This window comes from Chamaea fasciata, unplaced genomic scaffold (assembly GCF_029207755.1).
Source record: "Chamaea fasciata isolate MVZ Bird 193981 ecotype frontalis unplaced genomic scaffold, bChaFas1.0.hap1 SCAF_5, whole genome shotgun sequence".
Taxonomy (NCBI): domain Eukaryota; kingdom Metazoa; phylum Chordata; class Aves; order Passeriformes; family Sylviidae; genus Chamaea; species Chamaea fasciata.
The window spans coordinates 13,312,628-13,338,087 of record NW_027094090.1 but is presented as its reverse complement, the minus strand read 5'-3'; the positions used below and the strand labels follow the sequence as shown (position 1 = coordinate 13,338,087).

Below are 25,460 nucleotides of genomic sequence, written 5' to 3'. Positions count from 1 at the left end.
GTACTAGAACCATAGCTACAATACAACTTCAATGCAGCACTGCCCTGACAAAGAATAAAGCAAGTCGTACTGTTTTCTCGATCATCAATTGTATTGCTTGTCTCTTTCATTCTCTATACAGGAACAAGTATTCATGCAGGCCCACAATTTACCCAGTGAAGCTAAAATTAGCCTGGAAACAATGAGTAAATACATAGTCTGCTTTCTTAACATTCAGCTATTATTCATTTTCATGCATGTAAACTTTCTCGGCAGAAAATCTTCAAATTTTCAATAGAGCCTTCTATTACCTAATCTATCACACTGAACTAAAAGACTAACTACAGAAAGGGAGAAATGTAACCTACCAGCACCAGATATTACTGGCAGCAGTTTATACTGGAAATGTTTATTTCCTGTGTACTTTGATGATGGAGGATGGGACACAGAAAATGTTTTGATTTAGAAATGCAGCTGGGGTGCCTGGTGAGAGCTGCAGTTTACAAACTTCATGGTCCTATTGTTTTCTGTTCACCAGGCTCTCTAGTCAGATAAAAAAAGCATTATACAGTGTAGTGCCTCCTTTTTGGGTTGCCTAGCTTTATCTTTCTGTGGTTCTGCCCCTCCTAAGCTGAACTAACTAGACCTAGGGATTCAATTTTCTGTCTAGATGAAATCTCAATGATCCAATTACTTAAGACCAGCAATTACTGCAAGTTCCCTTCACTCTCATAATGCCTTGGCTGCAGCTGCTTTTAAGATCATCCTTATGGATTCTTTGTGTTGTGATTTAGGGAGGCGGTTCTGCCTCAAAATTTAATGACCATCCCGTTATTTTTCAGTTACTATGCTTTGGAATTTCAGTGCCACGTGAAGATAAGCCAGCCAAGCCTCACGCTTAGATTGGAGCTTTGGATATGACCCAGATCATAGCTGGCTCCAGGCATTAAGGCAGAGATGGCACAGAATTTCAGTTGTAACACTGTCAAGTACTGAGCCCTGCTGTGCACAGCTCAAGACGGAACAGTGTTCAGTGGGCCACTACTATGCCAAACCTGAGCAGTGCCTGGTACCGCGGCCAACAAGGTGCCTTTGGCAGGAAAAAACCAACTGCCAAGAGTAGTCCGTCATGATAATCAAACAACTTAGTGAAAATCAGAATTAAGGAAATCTAATTTCCCTGGATTTGGCCACGAGGTTAATTGGTTCTGGCATCTCACCCCACACAGGTTTCGGGACAAGCTAAAGCTGATCTCGCCCCAGCTGCTGCCCTGAGAGAGCCTGGCGCCTCTCTCCTCTGCCCCTTACCACACCTCCCACCGTGGCACAGCAACAGGGCGGATCGCTCCGTTACTCCGACCACGAACAAAAACTTGGCAAAATTAATTCCCATTTGGCTCGACAGCCCGACGAAGCCCCGCCTCGGCGGCGGCCCCGGGGCCGCTCCCGCCTCAGGTGCGCCCGCCCGCCGCCACCTGCCGCGCCCCGCCCCGCCCGCGCCTTTCCGGCCGCGGCCCCGCCGGCTCGGCTGCGCCTGCGCGGCGGCGGCGGCGCGGGGCGGGCGCGGGGCGGCGGTGCCGATGCTGCCGGACGGTGCCCGGCGTGCGGTGGCGGCTGCCGGCGGGGCCGGGAGCGTGAGCGGGGCCGGGAGCGGAGTGGAGATCGCAGCCGGGAGCGAAGCCGGGCGAGCCGGGGAGCGGCGCGCCCGCCGAGCAGCGCGCGGCGCGGGGCGATGAACTCGCGCAAAGGTACCGCGCTGTGCCTGCCGGGCGGGCGGGAGCGGGGGGGGGGGGTGCGCGGCCGCCGCCGCTGCCGCTCACGCTGGCTCCCGGCTGTTCTCTTCTCCCGGCAGTGCTGGCCCTGCAGGCCCGCAGGCGGCGGCCCAAGCAGTCCGCGGCGGCCGGCAGGAGGGACAAGCACCCGGCGACCCACAAAAAGTGAGTACGGGGACCCCCGACCCGCCCGGACGGAGCCTCCCCCCGCGACCCCTCCGTTGCCTGTGCGCCCCTCGCGCGTCGCTCCCGGCGCCCCGTAACCCCTGCGGGCCGTCCCGGCTGCCCGGTCCCGCCGCCCGCGGGACCCCGGGCGGCTCCCCGGCAGGGCACAGCCCCCGCCCCGGCCGGCCCTTCCTCGGGGGATGTCGCCACGGCCGCTCGGGGACTGTCCCCAGCCCGGGCGCCGGGCTCAGCATCCTTCGGGCAGGGCCGCCCCGTGGGAAGCCGCGCCAGGCACTCCGGCCGCCGGCCCGGAGAACCCCCGGTTTGTCGGGGTCTGCCCAGCCCACGTGTTCCTCTTGATTCTCCCTCCAGTTCTCTCATCTTTGTGGTGTCCTTTCCCAGTGCTTTCTGTTCTGAGCTTTCTTTCTGCATCATTGTCCTATCTATAGGCAGTCCTTTTCTCATCCTCCTCGGTACCATCAGACTATTTCCCCTTTCCCAGATGTGTCTAATTGCCAACGATGCTGATACCAGTATCTCCTTGGTTTGTTTCAAGTTTCTGTTAATCTTCCAGATTAAACAGAAGTTGTTCTGTTTCTCCCTTCTTGTCTTCTGCTAGCCCTTCATGTTCTTGTCACTGTCCAGTTGATCTTTTCTCATGATACTTGTTCACTGAACCACATAGGAACGTTCTTCCATCTCTGTAGTGTTCGCACTTGACTCTTCCCTAGGACAGTGTGGCTTTGGTCTGTTTCATTTTTTGTCCTTGAAGGATTACATGCTTCTGTCACTAACTTTTACTGTGTTTTGTTCAGTGGGACTTTATTGGTGACTCATTAAGTTGCCAATAGGCTCTTGTCTTTGTTTTCCTTACTTGGGGATCCAGTCTGCCTGCTTTGTTCTTGACAGGGAAATGGGTCCTGATCTCACTCATTCCCTTCTCCTCCTAGTTGGCTATTCTTAGAAGCAGTGTATAGTGGATGGATGGATATGTATGTGGTGGGGACAGATGTTGCTGTGTGCCGTGGCAAATGATTCAAGGGGCAAGGTCTTTTTCTTCGTGATTTCTATTGGAAGAAATAATATATCACTGACCATGAAGTGTTAAGTTTGCTTTGTTTTCCTAGTTACAGTGAATGGGTGCTTTTTCCCCCTTCAGGATGGGTAAAAATAACATAGATGAGGTGCTGGTGTAGTGGTGATGAGACTTCGACAGCTAACTTTTGTTCACATCCTGTTCTTCTCGTGCTGTTTCCTCCAGCATTGTGTAAAAGCTGTATTATGGTTTCAGTTATTAGAATTTGGAGTTACTGCAATGGAAACAAATGTTATGTGCAGGATATGCAGTAATTTATTCCCTTGTTTCCAAAAACCTTCAGTTTGTAGTGTTACATGGATTTGGGTTTTTTTGCCAGTCTGAAAATGGAAATAGGTTAAATTTTGTTGTACCTCTAGGTTCAGAGTTATTTTTGAAGCTTTCAGTTAAGTCTTAACCACAAGGTTGTTAATAAACTTCTATTCTTAGGTGATAGAGCATTTAATATCCTTCTTCCTGGTGCTAAGTGGGATGTTTTGCTGAATTAGTTTGTTAAAAGTTTGCTTTCACAGAGATTTAATAAGTACAGAACTGGTAGTCTTTGTGTTTGCTGAAGAAACTGGCTACTGTTAAGTTTGAGTGCTCAGTCAGGAGCTGGCCATTTGCCTGACTGAGTCGGCATTTCCAGATGCAATGCTCCAGTCTGATCAGTTGCCTCATGAAACTAGTGGTTTTGCTGTTGTTGACAAGAGCCATCTTTTCTCTTCTGCTGCGTATGTTTTCTCTTCAAACCACTTTTATGCTCTGGAGACAACCTACTGTTTTATGCTCCTATACAAAAGCAAAACTCCCTTCTAGTTTTTAAGTCTCCTTGCAAGTAGTTGAGTCCTCCAAAGTAAAACCAGTGTCAGACATTTTCAGTATCACTTTTGTCTTGTTCCTACCCTTACTTTAAAGTCAACTGCTACGGCATATACTAGTGTTTTAGAGGCATGTGGTGTCTGTGATGCACATCAAATGCACAGTATCTGCAAATGAAAGTGTTGGTTTGAGGGGTGGAGATTCTATACCATAAGAAAATTGTGACTTAGTTTTGAATCCAAAGCAGGTTTAGTTTTTTTTTTTTTTTTGGGGGGGGGGGCAGGGCTGTTGTTTTTTTTTCCTCCCCCCCCCCCCCCCAACTTTGGTTCTTAGGAAGACTTTGCCAGGCCAAAGCTTTATGGAGTAACTTCCATTGTTGCTGTTAACAATGTGTTTCAAAGGGAACTGCAGGACTCCTCTTGTACTCTTGTAAAGTTGGCTAGGAGAGTTTTATTGTAGCTTACTTGCAGGCTTTTGTTTGAAGAGTGCTAAGGTGATGACACAAGAAGAAAAAATTGCAGTACTCTGAATAGCTTTTTGTCTGTTATGACCTTATTTGCCAAAGGCTGTAAGATTGGTCCTGTAGCTGCTCACTGTTGACCCCCTAAGCCAGTGAAGGGAACTGGTGGAGGTGAATCTGATTCTTTTTTGCAATATGGTGGAAAAAAAAGAAAATCGAAGCTAAGTGTCTCATATTTGGAAGAGGAAGCACTTTGTCTTGAATCAAGACTATATCCACAGTTGCCTGTAATAAAATTTACTTGGTATGGCTTTACTTTGGAATCAAACATTCAGGCTACTGGAAACAGTATCTCACTGTATTACAAGAAGTTAGCACTTGATTTTGGTTGTAATAGATGAATTTATGTGCAGTGTGTATGAACTACTTATGTGTTTTTTCACCTGGACAGAAGAGTAATCAAAATTATTAACTTGGGTCCTCTGTGATTTGTTTTTCCTTGAAGTGGAGGTCTTCATTGAGGGAGGTCTGTGAAATACTGATTTTGACAGATGCCTGAGTCTGTTCAGAGATAAACTTGCTTACAGGAAGACAGGCTTGTTTTTTGTCTTTCACTTAGTGCTAACGGATGGCCTCAGGTACATCTACCTTTTGCATTCAGCGCAGCGGTAGGCTCTTTATGTTCAGACTAGTGCTGGCTTCAGCTGGGGTAAGCTTCTACCTTGGATGTATTTTTTTGCTTGACTTTATTTCTAAGTGAATATGACCAAAACCAAGTGAATACCTAGTTAGAGTTGTACTCTTTAGCATGTCAACTGTACATCTTTATCCAAAGTTAAAAGAAAGTATTTAGTAAGTAAAAAAATCCAGATGATGGTGTGTGAGCCTATGGAGAGAGGATTATGTGTGCTGCATGTTTTGATACAAATGTATAAATCCAGATACCAAAATTGGTTTTGGTTTTGTTTTTAAGCAGTAGTTTAGAACAGGTGATATAGACCATGTGATACTACTTTGCAGTGGTGCAGTACATCAGTGTTGGCTAACATGGGAAGTGCCAGATATCTGTACCGTGCACTTCCAGGTGTATAATTTGTTGAACCCACAAGTCTTGTACAGCTGTCAAGGTTTAGGATATATTACATTATTATGGAGTCGTAAACATGTAAAAATCTGCACTACTTTTGTGTTTCTCTACCACAGTGTGTTTCAGCCTCTTTCAGTAAGTTTTCTTTTCTTAGAAGCAGCATCTCTTGGGTAGTTCTGCTCCCATGAGTACTGGCTGAATGTGTTCTGGGTGCTGACCAAAGGCTGCGGATGTAGCTCTTGGCCTTTCTATATGAGCGACCATAAACTCATACTGTCTGCAGTGCTCTTGTATCTGCTCCTTAAGTGTAATGTTTGTGAGGTTGTTGGCTGTTTTTTTTTTTTTTTCTTGGGATGATTTAACCAAAGAATGTCAGAAAAGCTAATGTTAAATTTTTAAAAGCTTTTAAAGAGGAGGTTTAGGAAAGATTGAGAAGGATAGAACCCAAAGTTATGCCAATATCTAATGAAACTGAATAAGGTGACCTCAGTTCTCTACCAAAGAAAGGGATAGGACTGATAAAAATGAAAATGTAACTATATTACAGTTGTATTCATAATTGATCCCTTCCCTTTTAGTAGTAATTGTTTTTGTTGTGATTCTACCAGACTCTTATCTTTGCCTGTGTTTTAATAATCAATAACTAATTCTGTTCTAATTACCTATGGGGACTTCAAGAATGGGCACTGTTTTACTAAGTTGCTTAAATAGAAAATTAAAAATATTACTATTAGAAGAAACAAAAAATTGTCTCTCTACCTGTCATTACAGTTCCCAGTATTTGTATCTTTGAAGTACTGTTTGTCTCATCCATCATATATTTGATAACCCTTGCTTCCTAGTTTTCCTAGCAAGACTTATTTTTTTTTCACTCTTGTCTACAACCCTTATCGTTGTTTTCTCATTTTTCACTTTTAATCTGTTAACAGTTACAGCATATGGCTAGTGTGAGAGGGATGGTCCTATATAAAGTTGACAGGGCTTTGGTGGCAGTCTTCTTGTGTCCACTGTCTATCCCAGTAATACACCTTTTAGGATGAACTCTGCTTTTGGAAACTATTGTGTTTGGATAATGTGCAGAAGGTATGTGGAGAAGTGGCTGGAAAAATAAGCATAATATAATAAAGCACATGTTACACGACAGAATTGCAGCGGTCTGCATCTGAGCCTAAGATAACCGTAGAAGAGCTTTTTGTATTTAAAAGAAGAATTCTGAACAAGCTTTTTGGCTGAAAAAGGTGGTCTGAATTCCAAAGTGAACCTCTGTAAAGGTACTAACTTTTTTGCATTTCATGTGTACTGTTTTTATTTTAGGCTATACATTGGGAAATGCTGTGATTGAAATAGCATGTATATCTAAATAACACATATTCTGGTTTTGTCCAGCAAAGCAGCTGGCAGACTTTAGACTTTAACATCAATGTCCTCCAAAATGAAGTAATGTTCTGCTAAGGAAGTCCCTTTGAGTGTTGATGCTAAAGAAATCTTATCTTGAGCTTCTTGGTTAAAGGCAAACTACTGAATATACCCTGGTGAAATAATGCTTCTTGACAGTATTGGTCCCTCACTGTTTTTCCTCAACGGAAGTTAGTCGATTAAAAGTCAATAATTTGAATGTAGGAGATTTAAAAGAATCAAGGGCTTCAGTTGCCTTGAGCTATTATCAATGCTTAGTTTGCAGTTTTCTAAAAAGGGAGTATTCCATCATTAGAGGTCAATTATATTTTCCTATCCCTGAGGAAAAAAAAGTTTCTATCTCTGCTGTTCTTGTTGCAGTGTAAAGGTCAGAGCAGTCTGGCTACAGTATATGTACGTTAAATTCCTATGTTAAAATCAGTTGTTTACTGCTTTTCAAATGGTGTTAAAATTGTATTGATTTTGTATTCATGTTTCTAAAGAAAGCTCTCTTGAGACACTTCTTCCCTTTGCACTGCTCTGCTTTTTCTAGTCTCACGTTTCACCCTGGTAATTCCTCTGTGTAATAACTGTGCTTGTCTGCTGCTTGTTATGCTCCTGTTGGTGCTCACCTGTATGTGATGTTATTCCTTCATCACAGACTGGGATGTAGATGTTTTAAAAAATCATTAAAATCCAAGTAAAAAGTAATTAAAAGAATGCCAGTTAAGTGCAGCTGAGACTTTATTTAAGAAATGTACTTGACTAAAAATGTAAGAAATAAAGCCAACTTCTTTTTTTTGTGGCAATTTTAATGTTTGAAAGCTTATATTTTAAAATAAATTATGCTTCTCTATAAACTGTGGTTTACATTTATGGTCATTACATAGTTCACATTGTACTGTTTCAAAAAAATTATGTAGAATTAAAAACTGCTCAAAGAAGGAGGCAATAAAGGTGATTGAGGATATTGGGCAGGTTAATTTATGACTAGTACATTTCAGATATGTAAAGGTGATTAAGGATGATTTTGATATACCTACAAAATCATTACAGGTATAGAAAGGGAAGAAGAAATAACTTGTCTTTACTCATTACAATACAATGGTATTCAAAGAATGACTTCAGTGAAAAAAAAATCCAACCCAACTTCTTTTTGTACAGTACAAGAGACAGAATGTGGCTTTGCAATATATTGTAGAGTCCAAGATACAGGTGGGTTTAAGAAGGAAAAGAGTGGTAACCAGAGCCATCAGTAGTTTTTAAGAATGCCATTGTCAGTGCAGTGAGATTTTCCAAGCCTCTGTTTCCTGAAGACCTGTCGAGCAAATTTGTCGTAATACAGAGTGATCCACTTGTGTACTCACCTCTAAGCATATGTTTCTGGCACCCCGTGGTATAATACTGGCCTAGGTGTGTGCTTGACCTAAATTAGAGTGGCAAGCCCTTAGGTTTTCAGGGCCACCTCTGTGGATCACTTGCAGCATCTGACAGTGTTCAGAAGCCTGACAGGATCTGTGAGCCTGGATCCAAACAGGGTGGTCTAATGTGTGGCACTTCTGTACTTGGCTCAGGAAGGAGCCATGAAACTGGAATTAGCTCCTGAATCTGAGTGTACAGTGAATCAGTGGAGCAGTGTTTGAGAAGATCTTTCGTGCCCAGGAACAGGAAGGTTATGATGATAGGGTGACATGACTTTCCAGGGAGTGAAAAATACTGAAGGAATGGGCATGCTTGAAATGCTGCTTTCCTGTAGGCTTTGATGCCATCTGCAGGTCTGAGTTTCATGCCAAAATGAGCCTGGGATTGCTTTCAAGTTGTGAATCTAAGAATTCAGATTATTTCTCTCAGTTGCTGTGGACAAGTAGCTCTATTTTCAAATTTCAGTTCTCGTGCTTATGTGATAGCTCAGTAGTTCACTCACCTGTGGTGTAAGAGTTAAGATGCCTGAGAAATTTCAAGTTTCTTACTTCAACCTGCCATGTGCAAGTGTCAATCATAAGATTATACCCCATGCTAGGCCTTGGAGTGTAAGGGATGGCCAGTAACTTTACAACCCTTCTGCAGAATAATCAGGAGCAACTGACTGCTGGAGTTGGAAGGCGAATGATTAAAAGGGAAGCGTTGCTATCAAGTTTCACTAATACACAGGTATCAGCATGCTGCTGCCAGCTAACTCTGAGTTACAAAACAAACACATGGTGATTTGGTTAGAATGAGGCTGTATGGGTCATTAAATGATTTTTCTTTTTTGTGCAGCAGTTACAATTCAGCATTTTTATGAAAGAGAGAGCCCTGAGGAGATCAGAGGCTTAAGCTTTCTTTCAAGTTCTCTTTCCTGGTGTCAGAAGCCACAGTATGACAGATCCCTTTTGCTAGGATCTATTCCCAGGTGAATATTGTAAAGTGTCAGGGAAACCTGGATACAAACAGGAGCTTCATGATACTATTATGAGTTCTGGCTCAAAAGAATGAAAATCGTCTTCATGGATAACAGTATGTGAAAAAGCATTTTACTTCTTTTTTTAAGGTAATCTATTGCTTGGGGTGATCTGTTTTGTAATTAGTAACACGGTGTCTCAGCACATGTTGGTGTCCAAGTCCATGATGTTGGTCCTTAGACATCTAATCAAATTCACTCAAATACTCCTAGTGCATTGCCTCTCTTTTTAAAGTTAATTAGAGCTTTTAACTTTTTTTTTTTTTTTGTTTCCCAGAAATGTTTTCTATATAGTTACTCGTAAGTTGGATTGTGTCAACAGTGTTGAGAAGATGACACACAGTGATTTTGGTAGTTGCTTCCACACTGTGCATTTCATAGAGACCCTCTTTAATCAGGAATGAGCAGTGCTGGGAATTGGGAGCTTTGTGATGAACTCAGCAATGCTGTGAGGGCAGATGTAATTTGGCCAGTCAAGGCACTTGGAGAAGCTGGATGTGAAAACACAATATGTGAATCTCAAGTGGATTTAAAATGTGAGAAAAAGCTATAAAGAACTACACTGAGGCTACTGCTATATTTTAGATCACCAGATACTTATTACGTAACTGCTTTGATGCTTAGGATGGATCAGGTACTTTTAAGTGTTGCATTTTCACTGCTAATCCAAGTTGTTTAGCAAATCCAGCATTTAAAAACAAGGTTGAAACTATTCCAATAGACAATACCTGTTTTTCTTCATTTGTCTAAAACAAGTGTTACTGAGAATTGGTTATTTTATCTAAAAATGTTGCAACGAAGTCTGACTTTTTTTTACATATTGTATAAGAAACATGGTACAGGAAATGAAATTATTTATCCTGTTCTTATGATTGAAAAGTAGTATACTTCTTTTCTCTAATGTTTATTTCTGATGCCAGAAAATCAGTTTTGTCTAATGAGAATATTTTTCTTGTGAATAAAGATGTTACTCATTTAAAATGGTCATTTTGATCCAATTTTGTGTTTCCAGAGTGATTCTCAGTAGCTTGTGTCTCACAGGGTCCCATATCTTGTCCTAATTGTATCATTATGAAAACCTGAGAAAAGTTTAAGTAGATCAGACTCCCTTGTCTTCCACTTGTACCTTCTCTGCAGGAGCTGCTTGTCTTAATCCTTGCCTTGTCATGCCAGTGAAAACAGAGTTTTTAATAGCTGCAGCCAAAAGGAACATAAAAATAAACTACAGCTGAATACATATATTGAAGCAAAACCACGGATTTATTTTGAAAGTTTTGCTGTTTTCATTATAGTTTTTTCTATATATCAGTGTGTGGGATCACTGTATGTATCAGTGTCTGGTGAGTGGAATTCATTTTATAGTTAAAATTCTAGGCCTTTATTAATGGATTTGTCTGATATTCTGCCTTTGCAAATGATGAAAAAGGAACACGATAACTTGGGGGCTATACATGTAAAAAGGAATAATTCACTCTTCTAATTGTGCTGCAATGTGAACCAAAAAATTTGAAATATTTGCATGGTTATGCTGTTTTCCCACTTTAAAGCAATCAACATTTTAGATAAGTATGTCAAGTAGTAAAGCCACTTCAAAAATTATGAAACTGTAAAAGAAGGACCTTTTATGATGGTTTTAATACCAGAAAGTTAAGTGTCAGCAAATAATTATCTTTTCAGTTTATTTGTGAGATGCACAGATTGCTAAAAATCACTTTATCTGATTTCCTCAATAAGTGGGATTTTTTATGGCGGACATGCATTTAAGTAGAAGAATTTGACTGAAATTTTAAGTCAGAAAGTGTCATTTTATATATGTTGACAGTGTCTCTCTTAAACCTATATAATATGTGTTTAATTATGGCAAAATTCATAAAAATAATGCAAGAGTTAGCAAAAACCTAAAAAAGCAAACCAGGCCTCATGGGATCTTTGTGAGTTGTTTCTTAGCATCAGGACCTGATGGGCAAAGTGCAGAGAACATGCTTATCCTGTTGGTTTATTCAGAATGTTTTTAAGTCATAGCGATGTTAATATGCGAGGCCAATGGAACTGAATATGTACCAGCTTCTTGCTAATTACAGTTCACAGCCCGAGGTATTAAGTTGAATTGAAACTGTGCATAGTTTAAATTACTATGTTAAACTCTGAACTGTAGTGCACCAGATGCTGGCATGTTTGACATAGCAATGGTTGCTGCAAAGCAGCAGGAAGACTCTTAATTCTCAGAGTTTGCTTGTCAAACTGTTTCTCAGATTTTGTTCTCTAGTGATATTTCAATGTTGATGCCGTGAAATTTACATTGGTAATAAAGGAGCTGCTTTAAAATAATACTGCAAAGCTAATCAAAAGATTTTATTGCTTTTCTGTGCTTGTATCCTTAATCGGTTTTTTTCTCCACAGTTTGTGTCAATTCTGCCAATATTTTATTTTTAAGAAAATGCGTTATACTTCATATTTCATGGTTTATTTTCATTGGTGTAGGTAATAAGTAATAGTTATATATGTGCATGCATATAAATACTGTATATATACCATAAAATACTGACTTTACATAAGAAACTTAATTTGGGAGTCTTTAAATGTCACTTAAACTCAGTAGATAAAGTCCCTTTAGTCTCATAGCAGGGATGAAGCGTGTATTCTCTTAGTGTTCCAGGACAGGCTGAAAACCTCAAGTAGGAAAATTGGTCTCACTTCTTTGCCTAGTATTATCACCTTTCTTCTTGGGTTTGCTTCTTGTGGTGTTCCTATGAATGTAAGACAATTATAAACAAGTGAAATAAAAAGGAGCAAGCTGCCTTGTTTCAAAGATGATATGATTTCCTTCAAACTGAATTATTACAGATCACATGGAAATGAAACCTAATCAAGAACTAAATGCATATTCACCCCATTTCACAGGATAAAATTTAGTTTTGGCTTTTATCAGCAGCAATGGAAAGCAGCAAAGGCCATATTTGCTGCCAGTAAATAGAATATACCTAGAATATCAGAATGAAGAGTCAGTGGGCATATAGTGACATTGCCTTATCTTAGCAGATATATGTGAATATAAAGGGGAGTGTTTGGAGAAAGGAAATGGAAGACAAGGCAGAGCCAGAGTAAGGGGACTATTACTTCAGCGGAAGATGAAAAGACTGATGTACAATGTAGGGTTTCACTGATGGGGAAAAAATGTGCATACGCTCCAGTTAATGTGAGCAGGCACCCAAAATGCTCTGATAAGTCTGTGAAAATTGGAAATGGGGACCAAGTGAGGTGAAGAGAGCGTCTGTGTGTTTGTATGTATAAATAAAATGACTTGCTATTTCCCCTCTGAGTAACACATTATCTTATTTACAGGATGATAAATTAATTCTGAACTCACTCTTTTTATGGAGGCGGGGAAGGAGGGAATCTAATGACTATTCCAGCTATGTGTTTTCCCAGCCTGAAGTTCTTCACTGCTTGTCTCCCGTGTTTGCAGCACGATCTGCACCCACCAGCTGCTGAGGTATTCTGTTAATGCAGCTTGGACCTGTATTTCTCTGCAGGTTAAACAGCTACTAATGGGTGCATCTGTATCTGCCCTTCCAAATCTTGGAGTCTCTCCTCATTGCATCGTTGCACCCAGGTTTCAGAGAAGTTAGAAAGTCTACAAGGTCCAACCAAATAATTATTGTTAGCTGAGTTACGGTGATATCAGTATTAGTTTCTAGTTTCTTACAGACAGAATGATACATACCCAAACTTTGTAGTACCTGCTCTTTGTCTGGTGCTATGCCTACCCTTGTGGGATGGATGGTTTCATTTGAGAGTGGGGAGGGATATTACCAGTCATCAGCCTCCTGGCCCTCCTGGGAGGTCTGTGAGCTTGATGTTGGTAGCTTTTTACTCCTTATTCTGAAATCTATTTGAATAATTATGTGATTCTACAGGTTGGTTCTGCGCTGCCATATAAATTCATGTTACAATCTATGTCAAGCCATCCAGATTTACTTTATAATGGTGTATTTTATGTCAGTTTGATGCTTGTTCTTTGTTACTTCTGTGAATGGTTTTGCCTAGCTCCCAGGTTGCAGTTCTGCAGCCAGCAGCTGACCATTGGTGAGGTATCTGTACCCCAAGTCTCTGTATCATCCTGTCACATTCTAGTCCTCTGCAGTGGTTCCCATATCTTGAACCCTTAATACTGCATTTCATTACAGCATCTTAAATAGTTATTTACAAAGAATAATTATTATTGCTATATTAATTCCAGATATAACAATGGGTGCTACACTGTACAAGGTGAAGCAATAGCTGAAACAGAGCAGGTAGCAGTCCTTTGATCAGTGGGCTGCTGCTGTTCAATGCTAAAACAAATCTCCAGGCAGCCCAAATCTTGAGACAAAACGTGGAAAGTCCCAAGGCTCACCTTAACACTAAGCCTGTGGCCCATTACAAACAATGGCAGCAGCATTTTTACTGGCTCCATGGTATTGGCTTAGCATGATTCGTGGTTAGCAGCGATCACCGTTCTCTGTTCAGGTAGCCTGGATGCAAATACGCTGAATACATAAAACTGCTGTTCTGAACTTGCTGCTGCTCAGGTGATTTCAAAGCTGGCAAGAGGCAGTTAGGAAGTCACGAGGCATAAATTTAATGTTGGTCTGGTGATGGCTGAATGAAGTGGCATTCTGGGCCTTTTTCCAGGAAGATGGATGATGTAGGAATTCAAAAGATGGTACTTAAATCAGCACATCTGAGAACGTATTTGCAGAAAGTACAAGCAGAAATTTTGTCAGAGGAAGGGGTTCTCCCTTGTGCATTTGAAAAATTGTTAAGAGGATTAGCTTTAGCATTCCAATATAATCTGCGTTGTTTTTCCAGAAAGTCTGTATAGTCTTATACTATTTTATTATTATCTTAAAGTATTTCCTTGCTGGGAGCTACAGTAGTCGCTAGTGGGAAAATCTGGATAGTGGGAAAGTTCTCACTTGCAAATGAGCTTTGGAAAGACCTGTGAAGGCTGGATCTTGTTGAAGTACTGTCTTTAAATATTGGTGGTTTGCAGAGTAGCTTTTGGTTTTATATACATTTAACATGTAGTTATTCAGCACCTTATTAGAAAGCTGTTATTTCTTCTCGAAGAAGAAACTCTTAACTGACTGAACATTGAATAAACATTTTAGCTAAGTGTAGTTAAAAGGGCTTGAATACATTTTCAAGGTATTATCTTCATTATAGAAATACTTAGTGTTCTAAAGTAGATCAGAAACATGGCAGCAAATAACAGAGAGATCTTTTGAGTATTTTAGAAGATGATATTATAAGCAAAAGACCTGGGCTATGTATCTCCTCAAGGTTAAGGAAAGTATTTTTTTTTCTTTCCTGATTATGACATCAGTATCATTTTTATATAAAATGTATAAAATGTGGAGTAATAACCAGTCTCTCTATGTGTATGTAAATAGATATATATTTGTGGGCTGTGCTATAATAATACCATTGGCTTTCTTGGCCACCTCAGTGTGCGCTGGTTCATGTTCAGGCGCTGTCCACCAGCACTCCCAGGTCCTTTTCCACTGGGCTGCTTTCCTGCCACTCTGCCCCAAGCTGTAGTGCTGCCTGGGGTGGTTGTGACCAAACTGTAGCACCTGGCATTGGTCTTGTTGAACCTCATACTGTAAAAACTTGGATAGACACACAAAAATTACATAGATTTTTGCAGCAGCAAGGTAAAAAAAAAGTATTTCTGTCTGTTAGAAATAGGGATGTAGAAGCAGAAAGTATGAAAATGAGTCTTGTCAATCAGTTTTTACTAATGCTGCATAATAAACACCAATGCTTCCACGAGATACTGAATATGGCTGCAGTCTGAACAAAGAACAGGGTTATCTCTAACTGTGGGACTCCATGTGTATGTTGGTTTGGATCACAGTGAGCCCTTGTGTGTGCCTGGCTGGCCGAGAAGGCCAATGGCATCTTGGCTTGTATAGACAGCAGTGTGGCCAGCTGCACCAGGGCAGTGATTGTCCCCATGTACTCTGCACTGGTGAGGTCACATCTCCAACCTGTGTTCAGTTTTGGGCCTCTCACTACAAGAAGGACACTGAGGTGCTGGAGCAAGTCCAGAGAAAGGCAATGAAGCTGGTGGAGGGTCTGGAGCACAAGTGTGATGAGGAGCAGCTGAGGGAGTTGGGGGTGTTCAGCCTGGAGAAAAGGAGGCTCAGGGATGTGACCGAATCACTCTCTACAGCTGCCCGGGAGGAGGGTGTAGCCAGGTGGGGGTTGGCCTCTTGTCTCAGGAAACAGGTGATGGCACCAGAGAAAATGGCCTCAAGTTGCAGCAGGGCAGGCTTAGATTAGGTATTAGGAGAAGTTTCTTCACTGAAGGAATGGTCAGATTGTCAAAGGAATGGATTGCCCGGTGAAGTGATGGAATCACCATCACTGGTGTGATGTTTAAAAGGCACGCGTATGTGGCATTTAGGGATATGGCTTAGTGGTGAACTTGGTGATGCTAAGTTAATGTTTCCAGCTGATGATCTTAAAGGTCTTTTCCAACCTAAGTAATTTTATTATTATATGAAATAGCAATGGAAAAACTGCATAAATACTAAGAACTTCTTGTCTAGTTTTTCTTTTCTCTTACAACTAAGATGCACTTGCCAGCAGAATTGTTTTGAAAGTTGTTTTCCCTTATATTAGAACTTGTTCTGCATTTTATTTTCTGTATTTAGGGTATTCAGATCATCTTGACATGAAACAAACTACAGCAGAACTACATTAAACTGAAGACAGAGAGATGGAAAATATGTTCCTCTTCTCTATTTTGTATTCAAGAAAGTGAAAAAAGTAAGCTTTATACATAGATTTTTGTAGTGGTGCTTCTCCTGTGGAATTATGTGCTTAAAGATTTTATTAATATTGCATTATCACATAACATAAACCAAATGATTTTATGATGCTGTTTTATTCTGGCCATAGAAATAATTTTGTTTTGAGGAGTATGTACTACCTTAGACTTAGTTCTGTATGTAGTCCTTGGGGATTTCCTTTGTTTTGGGTGGAAAGCAGAATTTGATTTTTCTATACTGGTGAAAAACCATATCTGATAGGTCTTGGGAAAATTATTGTTGATGTTGATGTTCTCCTGCTGGCTTTTATGATTATTTAATATTGTTGAAACAAGCCGCTAGGTGGCAATATCAATTAAAAAATTTCCAATACATGCAATTCAAGCTGTCATCTAAAATGGGGCACTAAGGAGTGGGTTTGATTAAAGTGAAAACATTACGACTTGTTTTATGTAAGATTTTCTTGATGTAGAGAGGAAGTGTTCTGCCAAAGCAGTCGGTATGGGTGATTGCTGACTGAGGACAGCTGTATTTGCTTGAATAGAGAGGAAATGTGGTTTTCCCTGTTTTGTATTTTTGCAGTATTTGTCAGACATTTGCAAAGGTGAACTATCATCATACTACTTCCTGATGAAACTTGTTTTAACCTACCTGTTAGAATCGATTGGGTTGTATCAGTGTTACTTGAGAAACAAATCCTTACTGGTGTGAACATGAAGCATTTCAAACTACTTAATTTAAAATCAATATGAATTTACTTACGGCTGTGGCTGAAATAATGAAACATTTGTCTGTTACAAGTAGACACTTATTAATGGATGTGCTGATTATATCTTTGGTGTGGGTGCCACTGTATAGCACATAGGCTGGGTTTGCATGTGAGAGAGAAGACTGAAGAGACTTGCACAGCTGAGCACATACAGAAACCATATCCCATATCACAGGGCTTGTCTTATCAGAGGTGTCTGGTCCTATTATTTAGATATGTATATCTTTTTTTCAGTATATTTATTGATGATGCTTTTGCTGGTGTTCCTGCTCAATGAACTGTTCAAGCTGCTGTTTGGGTTCTTACTTCAGGAATACATAGAGTGAAATTGCTGGCATTGGGTAACAGTGGCATTTCTGCTTCAGTGTGGTTTTAATGGAGCTCCATCCTGCCTGTACCACTCCACATGCATTTTTGAAACATCTGTGTAGTATGCTGTGCTCTTGTTAGGCTTTCTTCCTAGGTGCTTTAACTTTTTGGAGTTTGTATCCAGTGCTTTGTTCTGTCAGTGACCTGGCCATGGCCCTTGGGTATTTTTCAGGAGGCAGTGCTGTCTACTGCTTTAATACTTAGTTTTTATTTTGTTAGGACTTATAATCATTTTATCAGGCAGTGGCTAGAGGAACTAATTTATCTTGGACTGATTTATATTTTGCCTTTGTTCTCTTTTTCTGCTGTGTATTTTGCAGTGACTATGCTTCTCAGTCCTTATGTCATGCAGTTTCTCCTATCTATTTCTGTTGTGGTTGATACAGCACAAGCATTCCCTTCAAGTGCTGCTTTTCAAGTGGTGTTGAAAATTCTTGATTTGATGGTCTTTGTGCCCAGTGAACTCTGTCATAGAGCAGACTGTACTGCTTGTTAGAGAGGTTGTGAGTGGTGCTTCCTAAAGTCAGTGGTAATGTTCTCATTAGTTGCTATGTCTAGTATATGAGGTCTAGGTAATTAAGGATCGTGCCCTTAAGGATTGGATTTTTTAGTGTTTTTTTGTTTGCTTAAGTTTTTTTACAGGTTTAACTTCAGTCTCTTTTCCTTTTTTTTTTTTTTTTTAGGTAAGTAGTTACGTCGTACATGGTGGTATTGTTGCTCTAACGTGGTTCCTCTGCATGCACTGCCTCTGTAAGAGTAGATAACTTAATCTTACTGTATTACAGTAGACACTTACACACTATTGGGATAAAAGGAAAGTATTTCCAAAACTTTATATTGTGGTAAGACCTATGCCTGTAGAGTCGGCTGCTGTTAAGGTTTTTATTAAGTTTAATAATTTATAATTTATGCACTATACTGTTAGAGGCTGTGTAGAAAGTGCGTCATGGTTATGGGCTGTCTTAGGTATAGGGATCAGTAAAGCCACATGGATATTGTATCTGGGATGACTGACCAGGGAATGTAAATGCTAAAACTCACTTAGTAGGCAAAATCAGTTGGCAAATGCTGTTAAAGGTTTTTAAACTCTGATCCAGAGTCCAATGCTGACTTTCTTGCTGTCTTTCCTCTTACTGGTATTCATCGTTGCATGTTTCTGCTGTAGGTGAAGTATCCTGGTTATGTTTGAGGTGGCCTGTGTCATGCAAGGCAGAAACTTGCCTGCGTTATATATTAGAGTGTATTTTCTGTGATTTTGTCAATTTTGAATCCTGGTGGTATTTCTTCCACTGTGAAGAAATGCTTATAATTCTCTCAGCTGTCCTTTTTCTCTGGGTGTATTGTATCCAAAAATAATGTTACGTCATTGCTGCTTAACAGTTTTTCTTCCAGGCGTGGCATGTACATTGCACGATGTGTCCATGCCCTCCTGGCATTCTCATTCTGAGTGCTTTGCTTTCTGTGATGGTCTGGTGTCTGTATTACGGCAGGTTTACCATATCTGAGTCTTTTCAAATGGGTCTCCTTTAACTGTTTTCTAATACTTTCTGTGATTTTCTACCTTAGTGTTGCTCCCTTGCCTCTTCAGGCAGCTCCTGGTTCTATAGGGACAGGGACAGCCATGACACAACCTGAACATTCCTTGTACTTCAGTGCCATCATGCTTTCCTTGTTGTGATTTTTTTTTTCCTGATATTTGAATTGTACTTCATTTGAATTATTTTTTTTTTTTCTGCTGAGGAATCCTATTAAGAGTGAGTACTGAATACCTTTGTTCTTGTAAAAGCTGGATCATCTTTTACTGATTTCAGCAGGGTTAGTCACTAAGCAGGTCCCTGATCGCATTTATGTCTGGGAGAGCTTTTTTTTCTTTTGGAAACAAGAATCCTTGAATAAGTTGAAAAACCCAAAAACATAGCAAAGGCCAACAGATGGACTGCTGGAACTACCTGCCTCAGCAAGTATCCTATCAGGACTGGTGCTCTGTAGACACCCCTGTGCTTTTGTCTAAGACACATCAGAAAGTGGGATGCTTTGTGGGATGTCTGTTTGTCTGCCTCACATGCTGCAAATGCTATTTTAATTCCCGTCATTTAAGGTAATTTTAACATTCTTTGCAGTGCTTTTGAGTTTAAAGTTTATAGATTGCACATGCTTTTAATGTTTTTTTCCCCTATGCAAGTAACAGTTTTGTTATTTTCCCTTCTGCTTCTTGAAGACAGAATAAGTTCTGTAGGTGTGCCCTTGATTTATGTCTCCCAGTGATCCAGCAAAGCAGTGCCTGGTTTTGTGTCTAGCAACAATACAGCCCTGGGGAGCAGGGACTGCAGGCTGCTTCTGCACTGAGGGAGATTTGGCTCCTGGGAAGGAGATCCTTGAAAGCAGCACAGGTTGAACACTCAGCACTCAAGCTAATTGGGTCTGTTTTTTCTTTAAAATCACCAGAAGTGTGTAAAGTAGTTCACTGCTTCTTCCTGTGCCTTATGATTTGTGCTCAGGAGCTGCTGCCAGTATGTTGTTTGTATGTAGAGCCTGAAATAAAAAGTGTTTCTGGTTCCTCTGTGTTCCAGTGGCTCCTTAATTGTAACATGACAGGCGGGGGAAAAATGATTTGCTGTGACTCTGCAGAGCCACAATAAATACAAAGCTGACAATGAGTTTTGGTGGTGATCTGAGAAATTTTGGAGGATGGCAGTAGTCTTTGCTCCAAAATCATCTGAATCTATCTGCTCCTTGTGAGGATTTTCATTCCTATTCAGTACTGCATGCTTTCGAGAAATGGATTCAGCAAAGTATGGATCTGGTTTTGATAGCTGCAGTACAAAAACATTTGTGTGTAGTAGAATTATTTTTCTTACTTGTTTTTTTACTTTGTAAAAGAAGAGCAAGTGCAATGCAGTTTGGATACAGGGCTCATTCAGTTAAATCCTGAATACAGTCTAAAATAGTGTTTCTGTTGTATTGAGTTTTCTCCTATATGTTTCTGTTGTCTCAGGCAAATTATCCAAGTAATTAGGCCCAAGATCTTGTCTTGAAAGGTAACCAAGTTATATGCTACAGAATCTGCTGTGTTCCCATGATATTAAGCTTTGTTTCCATTTGTGTTCAAGTAATTATCTGTTTACAAGCTGCGTGTTGACTTCTACTTCATTTCTGCACTAAAAGGTGACTGTTCTGTGAAACATGAATGAAGTTTGACGTATCATTTACACAGCTCTTTATAAGTCGTGTTTACATTACATACAGTTGAAATTTTAGGTGGCTAACCAGCTGGTTATCTGTGTGTTGATGAACAATTTGAACATAAACACAAATGCAAATAGTAAAGGGACGTCAGTTCCACAACCACAGAAAAAAAAGGCTGCATCTTTGAGTACCATTTTTAATTTTTGTAAGTTTTTTTTTCCCTCAGTCCTCCTCCCATAAAGGTTTGGCAGTTCAGTGGTAGCAAGCAGAATACTGCTGTCAGTTGGCTGTGTGCTTGGGTTGACTCTTCCCTACTTTTGTTCATATTGCACGGTTGATGAAAGCAGTCAGTAATGCACTGTTTAGAATGTTTCACAGAATTAGATATTTTGTAGTTTGTTACTAGGAGCATGGGGAGTATATAATAAAAATGCACTGTCCTTGTAACTAGTATGACATACTACACAGCCTGATTTTTTTCACTTGAAATATTTCACTATTTTAATCTGCTTTAAACTGCGTCAGCTAATGTAACTAATCTCCTTGTTAACATGTTGAGGGGCTATGATGTGCATATAAATCAGTCCTAGACTGAAAATAGCGGTGAATACTAGAATACCTATTTTTGTAACTTCTAAGTACAGGTAGTATTCCAGAGAAGGTGAGAGTTTCAAAATCTTCCATGGACGTAACAGGCTTTGCAAACAACAACTTTTTCTAGCCTCATCTTAAAACCAAATTAGGAGATCTGGGTCTCAAAGACGAACCATGGAAATGCACTGGAATTGCCTGCTGGGCAGGGAGTGCTGAATGAACACCTCTGGTTTGGGCAGGTGTCAGAGTTTTGCTGTCCTGTGTCAGGAAGGTGTGTTTGAAGAAGCTTGCAGTAACTGGAGTAAGAGAGTGGTGGGGAAAAAAGTGTAAATCATGGGCAGTCAGGTTCTGTTAATTATGTAATTTGTTTATGACAGTGTTCTTGTGATTAGTTATTTTTGCAAGTATTTCTACCCACCCTTTTGAATTTATGTAGTTAACATACTCAAAATCTCAATATTTTAACAATTAAAAATATAATCCAAACATATCTTAATAAATATTACTAAGTGTGAAAATTAGTGTGGGAAGGAAGGTGAAAAGGGTACTTCTGTCTTATTTAAGCTGTATAATTGGTTAAATTTTTTCTAAAATCACCATAAATGCTAATCAGAATTGTCATTAAGAAAAAACACTCCTGGATAACCTTGTTATTCCATGTCCTGCTGCGGATTTACCTTGTGCTGGAGAGGGAGCTGTGCTGCTGTGAAGATAATTCTTATGCTGTGCTGTGCTGCTTTGGAAAATGGCTTTTGTGTTCTGCAAACCTGGAACTTGTGTCGAACAGGGATTTGTGACTTGTGACTGCATTTGTGACTCACTGCCAGGCTGTGGTGGGATATAGCTGTGGAAAGCAAAGCTTACAGAAGTCTCATCACTGTGGTTTTAAGACTGGAACTTTCAGCAAGAATTAGGTATTCCTATACTGCATTATATTTGGTTTTAGACTACAGATCTATCTGCATATCTTAACTGCAGTGACCAGGAGTGTGGCTATGACTTTGAAGATGCGGTGTTTCAGGACTGCAATATGTATGTTATGGTGCACCAGTGTAATAATTTCAGAGAGCCATAGTTATCAATTTTATGCTATTCTTTAGTTTGTGTGAGAGAAGCTAATATTGTGTAACTTAGTTTTTGAATACCACTAGAGTGATGTAACTGGCTTAGATGTGGCATTTTGCACTTTTGCTGAGGTGCAAAGTATGGAGTGGGCAGAAGTGGTTGGAAGGCTTTGTATTCATTTGTGTGAGAAGGGCAATCAAAGTGCTAGTTAGTCTTACCTATATCAAGTTAAAATACCAAAAAACTGCAATGGGACACAGCTTAATTTTAATACCAGAAGAACAGGGAGAGAAAGCTAATTTTACTTGAAATAAATTAGATCACTAAGGCAGTTGCTTGGGAATTATTTAAAAAGAATTAATCATAGAAATTGGCATAATAAGTTTTTCTGGGTCAGATTTGGGGAATGAAGTTTTAAGCCAGCCGTTAGAGCATTTATTCGTATTTGTAGAGACTTCCTTGGAAATAAAGACCCAAAGCAGCTAGGAATACTTAGCTGCTTATTTAGACACTGATGGGAGAACCATCACCACCACCCCCCCTCCCCCCTGCCCGACTTGTAAAGGAAAACCTTCCAGTAGCTAATACCAGGCTGAAACATGAGTAATTAAAGTGCTAAGTCAATGTGGATTATTCCAGCATGAGCCAGTCTGAATTTGCTTCATTATTTGATTGTGCTGCTGCTGGTGATGAACTGAAATCAAGACCTTTGGTAATTTAATAAATCCATATAAGGAGATGAATATGATTAGGTTTAGAATCTCAGTCTTGTACTGATTTTTAGCTACTTGCAGCAATGCATGTATTTGAATCAAGTGTTCTTGAATCATTATTTGAAAGACATCAGTAAACCAGGCAATTTTGTTTTGCATGAGACCTACATTTAATTTTATGTTGGACTCTACCTGTTGTTCATTTTTGATGCTACTTGTAGCCCATTTGATATTCCAAATATAGCAGACTGGTGTTTTCTGTAATAACTTAGGCTAGGTTAAACTCAAAGTCTTTAGCAAAGGTGACATAGGAATATAATCACAGATTTGTGAAAGATTCAGGCTCCTCCTTTCAATTTAAGTGACATGCCAGAGGTCACTTGGAAAAACATCTTTTAGGTAGACAAAGGGGACCTTTCATTCCCATCTCAGACATCAGCTGATGGGGCTCTCCAAACAAATTCTTTGTTTATGTGCATCTCATTTACAGTTATTAAATTACCAAATGAGAGTTAAATACTGTCTTAGGCACTCAGAATATTTGTCCAGTCAGATTCTCCATCAAAGCAGGAATAACTTGTCACATCTAAACCAGATCAAAAATAAGAGGGTGAGTTTAACACTTGTGATGTTTTAAACAGACCAAATGTTATTTATTTTTTTATTCCTTCCAAGTGCTAGATCTGTGTACTACAGAATCTCCAAAGTAGAATTGTTTGTCAGACTGGTGTGGATTTGCAAAGCTTTTATTTATCTTTTACTATATTTTAGAAATTAATGGCTCATTTTGCCTACTCTTTATGCTTACGTTAGAGATGACTGAAGATGTTAGCTCTTCTATATAGCAATATTTTTGCTTGAACTGAATAGTTATAAACCGGAAGCCCAAATACATCATAGGTGAAAGCAAGCTTTTGCAGTGCTTTGGTAAGAAAATAACAAATAATAATCTGTAAGTAAAGGGAAAAGATAAATTCCTATAAATGTTCTCAAGGTATTTAAATTTGGAGCAGTATTTGATTTTTAGTCGGCCTTGCAAGGGAAGAATTTTGGTTTGAACCTCATTACTTCAGAGTTTTATCTGAAGGATTTCCCTGCTGGCATTGATGTCAGCTTTCAGAACACAGGCTGCTGGTATAAGGAAGAGGCACAGGAGAGGACAGTATAAGGAAGGACAGGACAGTGTACAGGAGCTGCCAGGCAGGGTTATCCTAGAGCACAAGGCACGGAGTTGCAGAGACACATTAAGCTATCATATTATATTTATGGTTTTTGTTCTAACATTGGGAATGGTGTGGTTTTCATTTTTTAAAATTTTTTTCACTATACCTGTATTTTATTTTGCAGAAGTCTGAACCTGATGTAGTAACTTACCTTTCAGATAATGGTAAGCTCTGTAACTGTTTTCTGTAAATAATACTGAACATTGTGATAGCTCACCATATGCCAGCTCTCCAACAGAGAAAAATACTTCGCATTCTCTAGAATTGCCCTCTTAGTAGGTTTTATATTCTTTCATTTGCTGCCTTCTTGAAAGAAATTATGGGCTGAGGGCTCTTGAAGCCCTGTTGGACATTTCTCACTCAGGGTAACTCATGAATTCCCTAATCAGTATCAGCAGTTCTTTTTCAGATGTTCCCTTCCCAGTGGAAAAAAATACCTCAAACACAAGTCTGGGGATTGCTTGTGATATTTAATTCGAAGAGAATGACAATTCTTCTGCATTATTGTATCATTTGACTGTAATGATTAAATATACAATAGTCAATCTATTTTTAGGTAATTACAAGAAGCATTCTTTGAAAATGAATTCCCTTAAGTGTGGCCTTCCATGTTTTGATTGATGATCTACAAATATTAAAGCATTATCCTGTGAAACCCTGTTCCACTAGGTTTCAGAAGTTATGTTTCTGTATTTTTACTTACCTTCTTTATTTTTAATGGGGTATGGATTAAATGCACTGGTCAGTTAAGACCTCATTGAAGAGATGGGATATTCTGAGATTCAGGGTAGTATGCAGACTACACGCAAACAAAGCCATTAAAATCTACATAAACTTTTTGACATAAATGTTGCAGATATCCTTTAGACTTTGATATCTCTGACAGCTGCACTGAAGACTCAGTGGTTTGAGTAATTTCATTCTATGTTATTTTTCTCACTTCTAGATCTGTTCTCATTGAACTTGTTTTAATTGATTGTCTTGATGGTAAAAAATCAAGGACCTTGAACTGATTTGTCCTGATGATTACACACTCATCCATGTGTCAATGACTGTTACAATTTGAAGTCTTTGGGGGCTTTTCTCAGTGAGCAGGTAGTGCTTTTGACAGTGACAATGCTATGAGATCATTACATTTAATTAGCGTAATTTGACTTAAAACAGGACTTTCTGCTCAAGAAGCAATCAATAAACAAAAAAGGTTTTGATCTTTTATTAGCTGGTATTTCTTCCTAGAAAATCATTAGGTGTAATGACCTTTGATTTTTGTGCTTTTTCTTAGGTTAAACAACGTTATCTTTATCTTTCTCCTGCATGATTTGGCAAGCCACATACAGTTAGAAATTCTGCATGCCAAATTTGTCCTTCAAATGATGTTTAGGACCCTCTTAGAGTAGATCCAGAGTGAAGATTGGAGTGGGTGAAGGCTACTTTGATCCCTGTAGTTATTGAAGAATCTGGGAAAGAGACCTGCGATCATCTTTTGGAGAACTAGTTGAGTAATATAGCATCTTTTGTGTTTTGG

General features: G+C 39.7%; 1 protein-coding gene across 3 annotated transcripts in view; it reads left to right on the top strand.

Annotated features, from left to right (window-relative positions):
* Positions 1 to 1,540: 1,540 nt before the first annotated feature.
* Positions 1,541 to 25,460, top strand: part of SRPK2 (SRSF protein kinase 2) — a 130,023-nt gene continuing 106,103 nt past the window's right edge. The window contains exons 1-2 of one of the 3 annotated variants that reach the window (XM_066182857.1): positions 1,541 to 1,727; positions 1,832 to 1,916. In XM_066182857.1, coding sequence (XP_066038954.1) covers positions 1,712 to 1,727; positions 1,832 to 1,916 — 101 coding nt within the window. In that variant the 5' untranslated portion in view covers positions 1,541 to 1,711. The remainder of the gene's footprint in view (positions 1,728 to 1,831; positions 1,917 to 25,460) is intronic. The other 2 variants (XM_066182853.1, XM_066182856.1) reach the window with 2 other exon arrangements.